The sequence below is a fragment of the Leucoraja erinacea genome, chromosome 2 (genome assembly GCF_028641065.1).
Source record: "Leucoraja erinacea ecotype New England chromosome 2, Leri_hhj_1, whole genome shotgun sequence".
NCBI lineage: Eukaryota > Metazoa > Chordata > Chondrichthyes > Rajiformes > Rajidae > Leucoraja > Leucoraja erinaceus.
The window spans coordinates 18957690-18976024 of NC_073378.1; the positions used below are offsets into that span (position 1 = coordinate 18957690).

At 44.3% G+C, this 18335-nt stretch overlaps 1 protein-coding gene across 5 annotated transcripts in view; it reads right to left on the minus strand.

Moving 5' to 3' along the window:
- LOC129707370 (sickle tail protein homolog) overlaps positions 1–18335 on the minus strand; it is a 171373-nt gene that overhangs the window by 98167 nt on the left and 54871 nt on the right. For 4 of the 5 annotated variants that reach the window (XM_055652365.1, XM_055652358.1, XM_055652383.1 and 1 more), the window contains one exon: positions 5781–6598. In XM_055652365.1, coding sequence (XP_055508340.1) covers positions 5781–6598 — 818 coding nt within the window. Of the gene's footprint in view, positions 1–5780; positions 6599–14646; positions 14671–18335 lie in introns of those variants that run through there. The other variant, XM_055652373.1, reaches the window with a different exon arrangement.

Consider the following 18335-nt stretch of genomic DNA (forward strand, 5'->3'; position numbering starts at 1 on the left):
GCCGTCAGCATCCATAAAGACTCATCACACCCTTTTTAACGGACTGTTCGAACTACTTTCCTCCGGCAGACGTTACAAGGCCTTCTACGCCCGAACCTCCAGACTCAGAAACAGCTTCATTCCCAGAGCTATAGCGCCTCTGAACCGGCCCTGCTGAGTTGCCCCCCCCATCCCCCCTGGACTGCCTCCCTCGGATGGTCACATCGCACAGTTTATTTATTTATTATTGTTTTGACATCGGATGGAAGCTGCATACCAAATCTCGTTGCACTGATGTGCAATGACAATAAAAGATATTATTATTATTATTATTATTGTGAGAAGATTAACCCCTTCACTCAAACCGCACTCACAATTGATGGGTGTGGTGAGAAATGAAGCAGGTATATCAACATGTAATGGTCCTTTTTTTCTTTTCCTTTATTATTTTTTGTTTTTGTCTTCTTATTCTTCTATAGGCTTTTACTTATTCACTCCTGGACTGCACTATCTGGTAGTCTAGGGGTTTACACATTCACTGTTTATTTCACTCTCTTTCTCTCTTGTTCCATTTCTTTTTTGTTAAATTTAAAATGGAAGATGTACATTAAATCTCACTGGGTGTCATGGTACACCAGTCATTGAAGGTAGGCATGCAGGTGCAGCAGGCAGTACAGAAAAGCGAATGGTATGTTAGCTTTCATTGCAAAAGGATTTTGAGTATAGGAGCAGGGAGGTTCTACTGCAGTTGTACAGGGTCTTGGTGAGACCACACCTGGAGTATTGCGTATAGTTTTTGGTCTCCAAATCTGAGGAAGGACATTATTGCCATAGAAGGAGTGCAGAGACGGTTCACCAGACTGATTCCTGGGATGTCAGAACTGTCTTATGAAGAAAGACTGGATAGACTTGGTTTATACTCTCTAGAATTTAGAAGATTGAGAGGGGATCTTATAGAAACTTACAAAATTCTTAAGGGGTTGGACAGGCTAGATGCAGGAAGATTGTTCCCGATGTTGGGGAAGTCCAGGACAAGGGGGTCACAGCTTAAGGATAAGGGGGGAAATCCTTTAAAACTGAGATGAGAAGAACTTTTTTCACACAGAGAGTGGTGAATCTCTGGAACTCTCTGCCACAGAGGGTAGTTGAGGCCAGTTCATTGGCTATATTTAAGAGGGAGTTAGATGTGGCCCTTGTGGCTAAGGGGATCAGGGGGTATGGAGAGAAGGCAGGTACGGGATACTGAGTTGGATGATCAGCCATGATCATATTGAATGGCGGTGCAGGCTCGAAGGGCCGAATGGCCTACTCCTGCACCTAATTTCTATGTTTTCTATGTCTATGTCTAAATGTATTTTGTCATATGCCGCAGTTAATACTACTGTACATGGCTTCTAATAAAAATATTAATTAAACAATTGGTCACACCAATTATCGGAACACATAAAAACTCAAAGAAGGAACAGGAGCAGGCCTCCAGCCCCAACAAAACTGCCCCACACATCAAAACCATCTGTACTGAGTTTGTATGTTCTCCTCATGATCGCATGGGTTTTCCCCAGGTGCTCCAGTTTCCTCCCACACTCCAAAGACATACACGTTTGTAGTTTGTGGTGATTGGCTTTAATAAAGATTGCAAATTGTCCCTAGTCTGTACGATAATGTTAGTGTACGGGGATCGTTGGTCGGGCCGGAATCAGTGGACTGAAGGGCCTGTTTCCGCGCTGCATCTCTAAACTAAACCAAAACATGATTGTGGCTGATCTATTCTGCACCAGTTCCCCCATTGCTCTCAATTCCTCAGTCTTTCCAATATATGTCCCTCTCCACACTAAATATCTCTAACGATAGCTTCCACTACCCTCAGGGACGGAGTTTCATTACTCTCTGAGAGAAAGACAAGTTACTAGAATGTTTATGTTATTCCTCCTGAGCTTTTCTGAAATGATAGTTCAAACTTAGATGGACCATTGTGTTTAGCCCAGGACACGAGAATGTCAGGGCTGCCACGGTGGCGCAGCGGTAGAGTTGCTGCCTTACAGCGAATGCAGCACCGGAGACCCGGGTTCGATCCCAACTACGGGTGCTGTCTGTACGGAGTTTGTCCCTGTGACCTGTGTGGGTTTTCTCCAAGATCTTCGGTTTCCTTCCACACTCCAAAGATGTACTTGGTTTATTGGCTTTGTAAATGTAAAATTGTCCCTAGTTGGTGTAGGTTAGTGTTAATGTGCGGGGATCACTGGTCGGCCCAGACCCGATGGGCCGAAGTGCCTGTTCCCGCTCTGTCTCTAAACTAAACTAAATTAAATAAGGTGTCAAAGAGGTTTACTAGAATTGCACCATGGAAAAGGGATCACACTTGAGGAGAGATCCTGACGTCACTCTTCTTAAATAGGAAAGGTCGAGAGATTTGACCGTGTTCAGAATCATAAGCAATTTAGTAAGAGTAAATATGTTGAAACTGCTTCCAGCGGTAAGATAGCTGGCAACCAGGGGATGTCGATTTAAAGCAGCTGCCAAAATAACCAAAGATCAGATTAAGAAATATTTCACTTTATTTTCAAACAGAATTCTTGTGATCTGGAAAGCACTGCCAGGGAGTACAATGGAAGCAGATTCAACCATGACATTCAAAACAGAACTGGATTGCGAAAGCTTTTCACTGTGTCTATTTACAAGTGACAATAATAGACTAACACTGAGCCAAGGGCAGGGCTGAAAGAAACATCAGAACGTTTCATCACCTTTCAGGGAACTAAGTAATTCTACTCCTCCATCCCTCGCTCTACAATACTCTCCAGGATCTTACCATTCACTGTGAAGGCCCTGCCTTCCCAAAATGCAACTCTTCAAATTTATCCGAATTAAACTCCTTTCGTCATTCCTCTACACAAACCACCCTGCCTTCCATTGACTTCATTTATACCTCATGCTGCCTCGGCAAGGCCAGCAGCATAATCAAGGATGAGATACACCCTAGCCCACTCCCTCTTCTCCACTCTCCCATCGGGCAAAAGGTATACCAGTGTGAAAACGCACACCTCCAGATTCAGGGGCAGTTTCTTCCCAGTTGTTATCAGGCAACTGAATCATCCTACCATAACCAGAGAGCAGCGCTGAACTACTATCTACCTTAATGGTGACTCTTGGACTATCCTTGATCGGACTTTCCCTTGCACTAAACATTATTCCCTTCTGTATCTATACACTATATATGGCTCGATGTTATATGGTTATATGGTTATATGATTGTAATCATGTATTGTCTTTCCACTGACTGGATGGCTTGCAGCAGAGGATTTTCACTGTACCTTGGTGCACGAAACAACAAACTAAACTGTAAGCTGATCAAGATCTTGCTGTAATTCTCAATAACCATCTTCACTGTTTATAATTTCATCTACCATATTTCCCCGCGTCCAAGATGTTATATTTTACTCTAAAATAAAGCCCGAAAATTTACCTGCGTCTTGGAGGCCGAAGGTTAGGCCGAGCAATGCCACTCTCGTAGCGACTGCTCCACAGAACCTGCCACGTCTTCGACCCAGGAACTGTGTGAAGTGGGAAGCGGCTGTAAAAGGACAGCGCCGCTGGGGGGAGAGAGTTCCTTTCCACAGCGTGTGGGGAGTCTGGCCCTGGTGAGCATGGCCTGGGCTGTACAAAGTAGTAAACATCGCTGGGCCGCCAGGGGTAAAGTTGCAGAGAGGGCAGGAGCGTTGAGAAGGAGGGGGTCGGGGATCATGCCAGCAACTCACTCACCGCTGCCACGGCGCTCCGGGCACGAAGCCACCGCATTGGGGCCGGGGAGGGAAGTAGCTCGGGTGGTTGTGACCGGTCGCCGGGACCAGACGCCACCTCAGCGCCTTCTGCCGGCCCGCCCACCAGCCCGCCATGGTGCCCTTTGGCACAGGCGCAACCGGTGAAAGTGGGGGGGTGCATCTTCATTGCCGGGAAATACGGTATTTTAGTATCATCTGCATACTTACAAATCATGCCTTGTACATTCTCATCCAAATCATTGATGTAGGTGCCAAACAAACTATGGGCCCAACACTGACACCTGTGACACATCACTAGTCACAGGCCTCTACTCCAAAAAGCAATCTTCCACGATCACTTCTGCTTCCTGCCATCAAGCCAATCCTGTGTCCAGTTTTGATTCGTTTTGGAGGTAAAATGGCAGCATACTTGTCAAAAGGAACGTGAATAGGAACACTGTTCTTTCTCCAAGAAGCAGCTTTATGGGCATCAGCAAAATTCTTTCTTTGACAATTCACAAATAAGCATGATTCAAAAGACATTCAAGTCTCAAAAGGGTTAAGACTAATTGAAAATATGAGCAACCACCTTTTGAAAAAAATCAGTCCCTGAGTCAGCTCTCCTCCATTTGCAAAGAGCAATAGTTCAATTTAGTCAATAGCTCAGTGAAATAATGTATAACCATGCCTGTTTGTACTCCAACCCATCCACACTTGCAGAACTGATCAGGACACGATAAATCAAGTTTTGAGTGTCACCTCAATGACACATTCCACTGTTTTTTTCAATAGATTGGGGCAGAATGTTTGGAAGTTGGCAGCTATACTTGTCGACATGTTTGTGGGGCTGACAAACCTACAGGGTAATAAAGAGTCATCATGCTCTGTTTTAACAGATGGTTCAAATGACTGCCAGGATCATCATGAACAGAGGTCAGTGAACAGAATATTTTCTTTCTCTGAACCATCTCATGTTAAGGCACGAGAGAGACATCGGAGGGAAGAAGGCCGAGGGTAAATAACAGCTCACAAGAAAATGACGAATGTAAAATATTTTGTTTAGCCCCAGATTGATTAAAATGACCACACAAACCAACCTGGAATAACAGGAGTTCTACCTTTAAAGTCATTATTTACCAAGAAGAACTTTACCATGTGCTACGGATTGGATAAAGTTTCTTTGCACCAACTCACAGATGAAAGCACAATACTGGTGTTTTATACTATTACAGGGAAGGCACACGAGGGAGAGGTAAAAATAACGATATCATCCAAAATGGAAGAATCTAAGTGTGTTCCAGCCAAGGCTCAGCATGATATAAATCACGCTTTCATCCACTAGCTGGAAGCCCGAGGGCAGCGGGCGTTGGGGAATGTCACCATCTCGACGTTCCACTCCAAATAACACTGGGACATGCATTACTGCTTCTTCATTGCACCCAGGCCCAAATTCTGGAACCTTGTGTAAATATTTCACAAAATGTTAACAAATCTATCAGGTTCTTACCTGCGTTCATCTCATTCATAAGTCGTGGAGTCACACAGTGGAAACAGCCCCTTCGGTCCAATTTGCCCACATCGACCAACATGTCCAATCTAAACTAGTCACACTTGCCTGCGTTTGGCCCATATCCCTCTAAACCTGTTCTATCCATGTACCTGTCTAATTGCTTCTTTAAACGTCGTGATCGTCCCAGCCTCCATTACCTCCTCTGGCAGCTCGTTCCATGCACCCACCACCCATAGTGTGAAAAGGTTATCCCTCAGCATCCTATAAAATCTTTCCCCCTTCATCTCAAACCGATGCCCTCTGCTTCTCAATTCCACCAAACTAAACAAGAGACTCCACGCGACCACCTAATCTATTCCTCTCATTATTTTATACAGCTCCATAAGATCGTTCCTCATCCTCCTGCCCTCCAGGGAATAGAGTTCGAGTCTATTCAACAATTAATCTAAAAACCTGCAGAGTTCACTTTTCCAAAAAGGCTCCATTCTTCAACTTTTTATCACCATTTCGAATCACCTCTTGGTCACCCTCACCTGGTCTCTGGATCATTTGGTGTCCCTGCAGCCCCACCGTAGCCTGGCATTAGCTTATCAGCTGAAAACGGCACCACATCAGAAATGGAAGGCGAGGAAGCAGCGCTGCGCGACTTGATCACTGAGGATTCCATGACCATCGCTGGCCCAGAGTCTTTCCTGAGGGAGTTTCGTACGGAAGATGATCTGTCAAGCTGGGCCAGGTGAGCCATGTGAGTGCTCTGCCCGTGTATATCAATCATGCGCATTTCACTTAACTTCTGAGGAGAAGGTGGTGGTGTTTTGGAGCTAATTGCTGGTGCATAGCCATCAGAGTATTTCCTGGGCTTCGTTCTGTACATCGGCTGTTCCATCATGTCAGCTTGCCCACTGGCGTTTTGGTATGGGTTACCAGACCTCAGCGAAGCCCGATGGTACAGCATGTGATCGGGTACATCCCCGGGGATTCCTGCACCAGATGAAGCGATACTCATTCTTCCATCGTGATACATGTAAGGATCAGCGTACAGACCTTCGTTTCGGAAGAGGGGAATATTTTTACCACTCATATCTTCATCGGGCTTCACATCTCTCCTCTCCAAGATGGCACTCGGACTGGGGGATATGGACCTTGATGGTGGCACGCTGGACAGCCGGTCCCGAGGGACAGTGGCACTGCCTGGCATAGGTAAGGTCCTTCCTCCATTGTACGGGATTCTGGATGGTGAAGGTGGCATTGATTGAGTTATCGGTGGAGAATTTGGTGGTCCGTGAGGAAGAGGTCCATGGTGGCGGAAGGAAGGAGGAGCTTCTTTTGTGTATACCATCTCCCTCTGCATCTGGAAAAAAAAGGAAGATTATGTTAAGAGCTTAAGGTGGCAAGACATTGACCATGATGCCCAGGTAAATATGGGGTCTAATAAAACTGCATTGTACAAAGAGTTGCAATAACTGCAATATGCAGGCTCCAATCTGGCTCCAATCCCAATCTGTACTTCAGATGCAGGTGGGAAAGCATTCACTCTGTGGGAGTCTTAAACTGAAGTGTAGCAAACATCTCTAAACAGATAGGAAGGGAAGGAACCAAAAGGCAAGATCTGCACAACCCACTCCCAAATACCTCGTTATGTCATTTGCTTCCAGAATTCAAAGGCCTTTCCCCAGGTCAAAAAACAATCAAATACTGCAAACAATTCATCAAAGCCTCACAGTTCCAGAGACATTGACTATCTCTGGCAACCACAATGATGTTTCGCCCTCACTCTTACTTACCTCTTTCCAGTCAGTTGTTCATCAGGATCTTCACCTCGGCAGTAACAACCTGGAATTCCCAAAACATTGCTGCTCGAGCTCAAGAACGCTCCTAATATCCAGCATCTGCAATGCCTAATATTAGACAATAGACAATAGGTGCAGGAGTAGGCCATTCGGCCCTTCGAGCCAGCACCGCCATTCAATGTGATCATGGCTGATCATCCCCAATCAGTACCCCGTTCCTGCCTTCTCCCCATATCCCCTGACTCTGCTATTTTTAAGAGCCCTATCTAGCTCTCTCTTGAAAGCATCCAGAGAACCTACCTCCATCGCCCTCTGAGCAGAGAATTCCACAGACTCACCACTCTCTGTGAGAAAAAATGTTTCTTCGTCTCCGTTCTAAATGGCTTACTCATTATTCTTAAACTGTGGCCCCTGGTTCTGGACTCCGCCAACATCAGGAACATGTGTCCTGCCTCTAGCGTGTCCAGCCCTTAACAATCTTATATGTTTCAATGAGATCCCCTCTCATTCTTCAAAACTCCAGAGTGTACAAGCCCAGCTGCTCCATTCTCTCAGCATATGACAGTCCCGCCATCCCGGGAATTAACCTTGTAAACCTACGCTGCATTCCCTCAATAGCAAGAATGTCCTTCCTCAAATTAGGGGACCAAAATTGCACACAATACTCCAGGTGTGGTCTCACTAAGGCTCTGTACAACTGCAGAAGGACCTATTTACTCCTATATTAGATTCCTCTTGTTATAAAGGCCAACATGCCATTCGCTTTAAGAGCCCTATCTAGCTCTCTCTTGAAAGCCGGCCTCCACCGCCCTCCGAGGCAGAGAATTCCACAGACTCACCACTCTCTATGAGAAAAAGTGTTTCCTCATCTCTGTTTTAAATGGCTCACTCCTTATTCTTAAACTGTGGCCCCTGGTTCTGGACTCCCCCAACATCGGGAACATGTTTCCTGCCTCTAGCGTTCTGTGCTGGGCCCCCAACTTTCTCCAGCTGACGCCCAACACTACTGCACACCGATGCCAGTTTCATTAGGATGAGAAAATACGCCTCTTCAAAGACTTCAGACGGCTCACAATCTCAGCCGTCTGGTAACCCTGCACAAATGCATTCCAAGTCTAGACATCCATCACAAGATACTGTTTAAAAATAAGGAAAAGCCCGTTTAAGATGGGGATGAGGCAAAATAATTTCCTTCAGAACATAGCAGGTCTCTCTCTCTCAAAGGAGGATGGAAGAAAGATTTTTAATTATTTTAATGGCAAAAAAACAAACAATCTTGAAAAATTACTCAGGGTTTGCAGGAATGCAGATTACAATCAGACCTTATTGAATGACGGAGTCGATTTAAAATGCTTACTCCTGCTTGGTCTTTGTACAGTCATAAATTGGTAAATTAACACTTGGACATTTCCTGCACATTATTGACTTAAAAAAGATGAATGAAATACAAATACTTAGATAGAATAAATCATAAGCTCGGGTCAAATAGGTAAAGAATTTTGGTCAACAAACATGGTGCCTTTGAGTTATTTTGACAGAAGAATTTAGGAATTCTAGAACTGGCTGCCAAAAACCTTAGCAAAAAAAAAAATCAATAATTCCTGGTTCCCAGAATAAATTATGGAAGAAGAATGAGGTCATTCGGCCCATCAAGTCTACTCCACCATTCCCTCATGGCTGATCTATCTTTCCCTCTCCACTTCATTCTTCTGCCTTTTCCACATTGCCCCTGAATTTCATGTTACTGGAATTGAGTTCACAGAATCATAGAGAGATTACAGTAGGGCGGGCGTTATTTGCCACATCAAGTCTGTGGCAGCTCAATGAATGAGCAATCCAGCAGACACTGAGTATTTAGATTAGTTTAGTTTAGAGATACAGCGTGGAAACAGGCCCCTTGGCCCACCGCCAAGCGATCACCCCACACATTAACGCTGTTCTATACACGCTAGGGACAATTTACACATACACTAAGTCAATTAACCTACATACCTGTACGGCTTTGGAGTGTGGGAGGAACCCGGATATCGAAACATAGAAACATAGAAAATAGGTGCAGGAGGAGGCCATTCGGCCGTTCGAGCTAGCACCACCATTCATTGTGATCATGGCTGATCGTCCCCTATCAATAACCCATGCCTGCCTTCTCCCCATATCCCTTGACTCCACTAGCCCCTAGAGCTCTATCTAACTCTCTCTTAAATCCATCCAGTGACTTGGCCTCCACTGCCCTCTGTGGCAGGGAATTCCATAAATTCACAACTCTCTGGGTGAAAAAGTTTTTTCTCACCTCAGTCTTAAATGACCTCCCCTTTATTCTAAGACTGTGGCCCCTAGTTCTGGACTGGCCCAACATTGGGAACATTTTTCCTGCATCTAGCTCGTCCAGTCCTTTTATAATTTTATGTTTCTATAAGAACACCTCTCATCCGTCTAAACTCCAATGAATACAAGCCTAGTCTTTTTAATCTTTCCTGATATGACAGACCCGCCATCCCAGGGATCAATCTCGTGAACCTACGCTGCACTGCCTCAATCACAAGGATGTCCTTCCTCAAATTAGGAAACCAAAACAGTACACAATACTCCAGGATTACACAATATCTTGGAGAAAACTTACGCGATCACAGGGAGAATGTACAAACTCCGTACAGACAGCACCCGTAGTCGGGATCGAAATCGGGTCTTCGGCGCTGCAAGTGTTGTACGGCAGCGACTCTACCGCTGCGCCCCCATGCCGCCTATCCAGTTCCTTTCTGAGCAGTATGATTGAATGTATGGAATCAGCTGCCAAAGGAAGTGTTGGAGGCAGGTACAATTGTGACATTTAAAGGACACTTGGGCCAGTTTGGAGGGATATGGGCCAGGTACCTCTTGGGGGATAAGTTTGGTTAGACAATTTGGCCGGCATGGACTAGTTGGGCCAAAGGGCCAGCCTCGGTGCTATATAGCTCCATGAATCCTTGACTCTAGGATTTAAAATTTAATTTTGCAAAAGGCATAATATCAGATACGCAATCATAAAAATTAAATATTTCACAAAACATGTCAATTGAATTGCTATGCATGTCAGAGTAAATTCATTCATATTGCAACCGAGGCCAAGAAGCTCTCAACTTCTCAAATGTTCTTTTCGTGCCATTAATATATCAAAAAACATCCTACATCTGCGCTGGATACATCTGAGCAGGACTGTTATTTACTGCGAATCCCAACTTGCCCTGTAATGGCAGAGATAAATTTAGCCTTTAAATCATTATTTCGCTAATTACATGAGATAGGGAATTCTAAATGAGAGTGATTTGGGAGCTCGTAAGGGAAAGAATGCCAGTGGTTACTCCAAATAGACTTTTAAGTTTATACTAGACCAAGTGCAGACCCGTTGGGTCTGCTCCCAAAATGGTGTGATCCCCCAACCCAATATTCCACCATGCACCCGTCTCCTCCAACGGAACTGAACCCGTTCCCAAATGTAAGATTCCAGCACTCCCCTGCCTCCCTCAGCAGTGGATTATTTTTTTTTCCAATTTCACCTCCCCTGCCTGCTGCAGCAGTTCCAATTGCAATATCAATTGGCCCTCCCCCTCCTGTTGAAGCACTTGCTGTGATATCCCATTGAGGTGAAAAGTTCAGAGTGTTCCTGTCTTGCAACTTTGTTTTGAAGTGTGTTGGAAGCTGATAGGAAGGAGCAGCGAATCAAAAGGAAGAAAGGCAGCCGGCAGCCGGACGGACGGCTGCAGCAGCCACAGATTTTTAAATAATAATAGATATTGGTACAGAAATATTGCAAATTGCTATTGACTTTTTAAAAAAGTCTATATTTGTCCACAGTTTAGATCTTGACTTGCATTTTTAATTTAAGCTTTGCCAGTATTGGCCTTCTGAGAGGGAATTGTGCAATGGGCAATTCTTGTGTCGCATTTGATCTCCCTCAATTGGACCTCCCCTTGAGGCTGCAGCAGTGAAAAGGAGGCAAACATCCTGTTTTGAGAGTTTTGTTTTGAAGTGTCCATGAGAAGATGACAGGAAGGAGTACATTTAGGAATCAAAAGGAAGAAAGGCAGGATGAAAGCCGGACGGCAGGCAAGGCAGCCACAGATTTTATATATATACTAGAAAAAGGGTGCAGGATCCGTTGGGTCTCGGCCCTTCAACGCAGCCGTTCCCTACCCGTAGCCCCCACGGGAGACATTCGGCCCTCCAACTCAGCGGCATTGGTTTTAAATGGCGTCTTTGAGGCGAGATGCGGGCGCCAGCTCTCCATTATGGTCCCTGGCCAGCAGGGGCGACATCTAACTCCCTGAGTGAGTATAGCCAATGGGGGGAAGAAGGATTTAATGAAAAATGTGGCATAAACATAACGAGAATCACCCCTGAGGAGTGGATACTTAGAAAGAAAAGTGAAATCTCTAGAAAAATAGAAAAGATCTCGGCGATTGTGCAGGAGGATTCGGCGTGGCAAGGAATCAAAGGAAACAGCATGCTTCGAGCCAGCAGCCGCCATGTAAATGGATCCATTCCAATTGTCCATCTGCAAGCATCGGCCATTCCGACTGGACATCTGCGAGTATTGGGCATTGTGACATCACACGATGGAATGAATCAAAAGGCAGAAAGGCAGCCGGACGGCAGGCGGCAGCCACAGAGTTTTATATAATAATAGATAGATAGATAGATAGATAGATAGATAGATAGATAGATAGATAGATAGATAGATAGATAGATAGATATTGGTACAGAAATATTGCAAATTGTTATTGACTTTTTAAAAAAGTCTATATTTGTCCACAGTTTAGATCTTGATTTGTATTTTTAATTTAAGCTTTGCCAGTATTGGCCTTCTGAGAGGGAATTGTGCAATGGGCAATTCTTGTGTCGCATTTGATCCCAGATAACACTTGGGATTAAAGATTGAGGCTCTGCTCAGGAAAAGGAGGCAAACATCAGATTTAGAGAGTTTAGATCAAATAAATCCATCCATGAGTACAAGAAGTGTAGGAGTACACTTAGGAAGGTAATCATGAAAGCAAAAATAGGATGAAATAGAACTGGCTTTTGTGTCAAAGAAAAATTAGAAACATAGAAAATAGTTGTGCAGGAGGAGGCCATTCGGCCCTTCGAAAAGGACCCAGCTACTCCGCCATTCGTCTGTGATCATGGCTCTATCCATGTCAACATCCTACCCCATGTGCTCTAATTTTAGTCCCCAGTCTCCCTTGACCTTATCTAGCCCCTCTGAAAGTCTATCTAACACTACTTTCTTAAATCCCCTCCATGGCTTGGCCTCCATTTTGCCCTCCTCAAAAAATTCCAGAAGATAAATTCACAATGATCTCTCTGGGTGAAAACGTTTTTTCTCTGCAGAAGAACCTCTTTACTCCTATACTGAAATCCTCATGTAATGAAGGCCAACATTCCATTAGCTTTCTTCACTGCCTGCCGTACCTGCACGCCAACTTTCAGTGACCGGTGTACAAGGATGCCCAGGTCTCGCTGCACCTCCCCCTTACCTAACCTAAACCCATTGAGATAATAATCTGCCCCCTTGATTTTGCCGACAAAGTGGATAACCACACATTTATCTATATTATACTGCATCTGCCCACTCACTCAACCTGTCCAGGTCACCCTGCAACCTCCTAACATCCTCTTCACAGTTCACACTGCCACCCAGCTTTGTGTCATCCGCAAACTTGCTAGTGTTGCTCCTAATTCGCTCTTCCAAATCATTAATAAATCTGGGAGATTGTTTGTGTCTTCCTCAATGAAGACAGATCCAAAGTACCTATTCAACTCTTCTGCCATTTCTTTGTTGCCCATAATAATTCCACCCATGTCTGCCTTCAAGGGACCCACATTTGACTTTGCTACTCTTTTTCCCTTAACATATCTAAAGAAGCTTTTACTGTACTTCTTTATATTCCTGGCCAGCTTCCCCTCGTACTTCATCTTTTCAGCCCGTATTGCCCGTTTTGTTTCCTTCTGTTGTCCTATGAAAGTTTCCCAATCATCTGGCTTGCAGTTACTCTGACACTGACATTGACCTCCTATGTGCCCATTGCATCTTATGTATGCTAGCTCTCACCATACCTTAAAATCATTTAACTATAGGCCCGCTAAGATGTCTAAATGTCTAAATGTCTCATCCTTCCTGAAGATGATGTGCACCTGGACTTCACTGCCTCCCTCCTGCGTTCTCTAAACATGATGCCCTTCTCCATGGTGAGAAATATTCATATAAGACCTCACCAATGTCCCCTGATACCATGCATTATTTGGCCTGATAACTCCAAAGCGCCTTCCTGTTTCTCTCGTTACCCTCTTAGATTCATTGTCATACAGTGTGGAAACAGGCCCTTCGGCCCAACTTGCCCACACCCTTAAAACACTCACAAAATGCCCTTGTTTGCAAGTGACATTTTGTGCTCCATATTTTCCCTTCTAATCTCTGCAGCTCTGCCATCACAAAGAGCAGTTATGTACACCTTCACAACCTGGTGAATCTATCCCTGCCCAAGCTCTTTTCCAGATCTAAGCTCTCCAAACCCCTACATGCGATCACTCCAACACACCCTCTTGCAAACCTCCCGAACACAACCCTCCATTACTTTGAAGTAATCCACAACTTAGTTGCTCACATTCCCACACATCACTTCCACACTTTGTGACCTACGATAGCTCCTAGTCAAGCAACAACTCAATTTTAAAGCTCTAAATTTAGTTTCCACACTCATTCCTTTCTATTTCTGTAATTTCACTGCATCTCAATTCCTTTAATTTAACTCTCTTTCTGTCCCTCTCTCTCCTCCTAACTTGCTCCACCATTGCTCAATATGTTTTCAGCCACCTAGGTCCTAACCTCTGAAACTCCCTTCCGTAACCTCTTCTTGTGTCTATCTCTCTCTCCCCCCTTCAGCTGCTCCATCAAAACTTCTGACCAACATCCTCCACATCTCAGTGGTCAAGTATTTGGCGGCATCCTTGGAAAAAGCTAAGAAATCTGGCAACGTTAAACCCGTTGTTTTCTGCCTTTGTTCAGACAAAACAATTTCAAAAATAAACCAAAGCAGCTTTTGAGTGGAATTTCCATATCAAAACGATTCCTAACGTTTCTTTTGAAAAACCTCAGTGTTCAGGGCAGGGATGCGAAAGCATTTGATGATGCCTTTGTGTTTTCAGATGTTTACATTCAGAATTCCAAAACAATGATTTACACAAAGGCTTAATTAAGAAGCAGTAAACCACCATGTCTTCAAAGAGCAGAAGCAGAAAGAATACACATAATTATTGTCAGGAATCAAATATAGAAAATGTTTTCACCTTAATTTCCAAAATTAACACATGTACAAATATTTCTAAAAGTTTGAAAGGGAGACGACAACTGATCTTTTGTTAGCTGTTAAACCATCTTGGGGCGACATCGACACAAATTAAGGTTAGGTCTTTTTACGAATATTACTGAATAAAAGAAAATCTATAGGATCCAGGTTATATTTTGTTGCCCCACATGGATTTGGTAAGCGTGTTAAATAGCAATTAACAAAACCTTCCGTTCTCACGATCATTTAAATTAGTTTAATTGCATTGACTGCATAGGAAAGTCTCTTACCTGCTCCATTAATCACTCTCAATAAAATGTCAAGTTCATTTGCACGGAAGCAACAAACTATCAGAGGGCAGGACAGGACTTGTGCGACTGCCTGTCACCACACTGGAGCTTGCCTTTATACTGAATCTCTGGTGCCTGCCAATGATTGGGTGGGAGGGCCAGCACCAAACTGAAATAAAGTACTTCCCACAAAGAAAATATGATGTGAAACCAGAGTACATCCATCGCAGGGCGAAACCTATCCTGGAGCTGCCAGTCATATCTTTTGGCTGGCGATTACGGAGCCTCATTGGTTGGCCCAACAGCAATATGACATTTGAGTTAGAACTGAACAAATAAAATTTGCATTCAACAGCTGTGTATGAGCATAAATTAGTACAACCAGTACAGGAGGGACGGGCACAATGCAGTTAGATGTGATGGTGAAGAGCAACGCATTGTGGGAAGTGTCACACTTAGGAAACCTGAATGGAAACCTCTGGAGACTTTGCTCCCCACCCAAGGTTCTGGGCGGTTCCCGGAGGTTGCGGGTGGTTGCTGGAGGTTGCAGGTAGTGGAAGCAGGTAGGGAGACTGACAAAAACATCCGGGAACCTCCGGGAATCGCACGGAAACCTTGGGTGGGGCGCAAAGTCTCCAGGGGTTTCTGTTCAGGTTTCCTAAGTGGGACAGGGGCAGAGGTGGTGCCAACATTTACTGGGTAGCTAGTTGAGCTTGGAAGAACAGCTCCTCCTGGCTCACGAGCAGTGGAAGAACGGCACTTCCCTCAAGGATTTGGTCCATTACAACTTCTTCCAACTACTGAGTTCTTCCAAGACCCGAGAGGCCCATCTGCACAAAAGGACCCAACATGCTGCAGTAACTCGGCAGGTCAGGCTGCATCTCTGGAGAACATGACAAAGTTTGCACCAGTTTGCATTGACGGCGACCAAGTAGAGATGGTTGAAAACTTTGAATTCCTAGGAGTCAATATCGCCAACAACTTCTCCTGGACCACCCATATTGAAGCAACGGCCAAGAAAGCACACCAACGCCTCGACTTCGTTAGAAGGTTTAGGATATTTGGCATGTCCCCTCCAATTGCAGATGCACCATCAAAAGCATTTTTATCAGGATGCTTCACAGTTTGGTTTTAGGAACAACTCCATCCAAGATCTCAAGAAATTGCAGCGAATTGTGGACGCAGCCCAGACCATCACACACACCAACCTTCCTTCTACTGACTCCATTTATACTTCACTTTGCTTTGGCAAGGCCAGCGGCATAATCAAGGACAAGTTGCACCCTGGCCACTTCCTCTTCTCAATACAATACAATACAATACGGTTTATTTGTCACATTGAAATGAATATGTCAGCAGCGGTACAATTATAAAGAACACACACAAAAACACAATAAAAATTTAACATAAACATCCACCACAGCATTCATCACTGTGGTGGAAGGCACACAATTTGGGCCAGTCCTCCTCCATTTTCCCCCATTTGGCAAAAGGTATAGAAGTCCAAAGATTCAGGGACAGTTTCTTCCCAGCTGTTATCAGGTAACTGAATCATCCTACCACAACCAGAGAGCAGTGCTGAACTACTATCTACCTCTTTGGTGACCTTTGGACTATCCTTGATCGGACTTTGCTGGCTTTACCTTGCGTAAATGTTATTCCCTTATTGTGTAACTATACACTGTAAATGGGTCAATTGTAATAATGTGTTGTCTTTCTGCTGACTGGTTAGCATGCAACAAAAGCTTTTCACTGTACCTCAGTACACATGACAATAAAATAAACTAAAAATAGTCTGAAGAAGGGTCTCAACCCGAAATGCCACCTGTGCATGTTGTCCAGAGATGCAGCCTGATCTGCAGAGTTGCTCTGCACTTAGAGTCCTTTTGTGTATTAACCAGCATGTACATGTTCTCTGTTTTATATGAGATTATAAAGAGGACACCTGTCAAAATACAGGATGAAGGTAGAAGCGTTTGAGAGGGTGAAAGAGAGGTTTATCAGGATGCTGCGTGGATTAGTTTAATTTAGTGTAGTTCATTGCAATGTGTAGCAAGCTATAGTGAAAAGTTTTATTTATGCAGTCAGTGAAAGGACTATGCATGATTAAAATCAAGCCATCAATAGTGTAGAGATACAGGATAGAGGGAATAACATTTAGTGCAAGATAAAGTCCGGCAAAGTCCGATAAATGATAGACAGAGGGCCTCAAAAGAGGTAGATGGTAGGTCAGGATCGCTCTCTAGTTGGTGATAGGATGGCTAAGTTGCCTGATAACTGCTGGGGGTATGAGCTTCACAGAGGATATGAGCTATTGGATTCTCTGGAGCATTGAAGGTTGAAGGGAGAAATGATAGAAGTATATCAAATTATGAGATACGTATTATAGTAGACAATCAGAACTTCCCCCCCCCCCCGAGTATGGAAATGTCAAATATTAGAGGACAAAGCTATAATATGAGAGAGGGAAGGAGATGTGTGGAGCAAGTGTCACACACAGAGTGTGGTAGCTACCAGGGGTCGTGGAAACAGGCACATCAGTGGTGTTTAAGAGGTTTTTTTTTAATGCAGGGAATGGAGGGATATGGAGCACATGCAGGCAGAAGGGATTAGTTTAAGCAAGTATGTGTGTGGCACATACATTGTGGATTTAAGGGCCTGTTCCTGTGCTGCATTGTTCTCTGTTAAATGAAAGCAGGAAGTCTCGTTATAGTACTTTAACGAACCAACTAATTGCTCCACAGAGGGCCCATCTCCCAACCAACAATTGATGGACGGGTTTGGTGGACGGGTTTAACTCTCATCCCAGTTATCTTTTGCATTTTAACCTTGGATATGACCCATTTTGGGGAATAAAGATTGTGTGCTTTGAACATAAAGTAAGCCTGATCTTTAGTTTCCGATCAGTATAATGTCATATACATCAGGGAGCAATTAAATTCCTCATTGATGTGAAGGTCACAGAGTAAACAATGCACATGGTCATGATAGAAAAATAAATATGACAAATGCAATAGTAGAATGGTGCAGAGATTGTGGCACAATCTGAAGTATTGCAAAAAAAATACTAAAGGGCAATAGAGAAATAATCGAATGTAGTTAAGAGTAATGGGCCTGTCCCACGTGGGCGACTCTTTAGGCGACTGCAGGGGACTATGCAGTCACCACATGTCTGCGGGTGGTTGCTGGGGAGTCGCCTTCATGGTCGTGAGGAGTTCCCACATTCTGGTAACTGGTCACGGCTTCATGAATTTTTCAACATGTTGAATAATCAGCGGCGACTAGAATGAAGCCGCCATGGAGAGTAGTGAGAATTCTCGTGCCGTAGGTGGGTCGGCAGGAGGTCCTGGTGGGTCGCCAGGAGGTCGAAGGTTCTCGTAGATTCTTGTAGGTTGTAGCTGGTGCCGGACCAGTGAATTTCATTGGGGAAAAAAACCGAAAGCAGTAGTTTTCAGATCCAAGGATAACCGACCGGTAATGTTAAATGTCCGCCGACCTTCACGGCCGTGTATCTCTGGCTTCTTAAAAGTTGTCTTCACTCCTTCTCTCCACCCCCCCTCTTTTAAATGACTTGTTATACACTGTGCTTTAGCCCTCTTAATTACAGCGCCAATCTTCCTGTTCATCGCGGTGTGCATCTATATCACCTTGGCTTTTCACCGTGTGAATTTCAGACAGCGCTCCCCCAC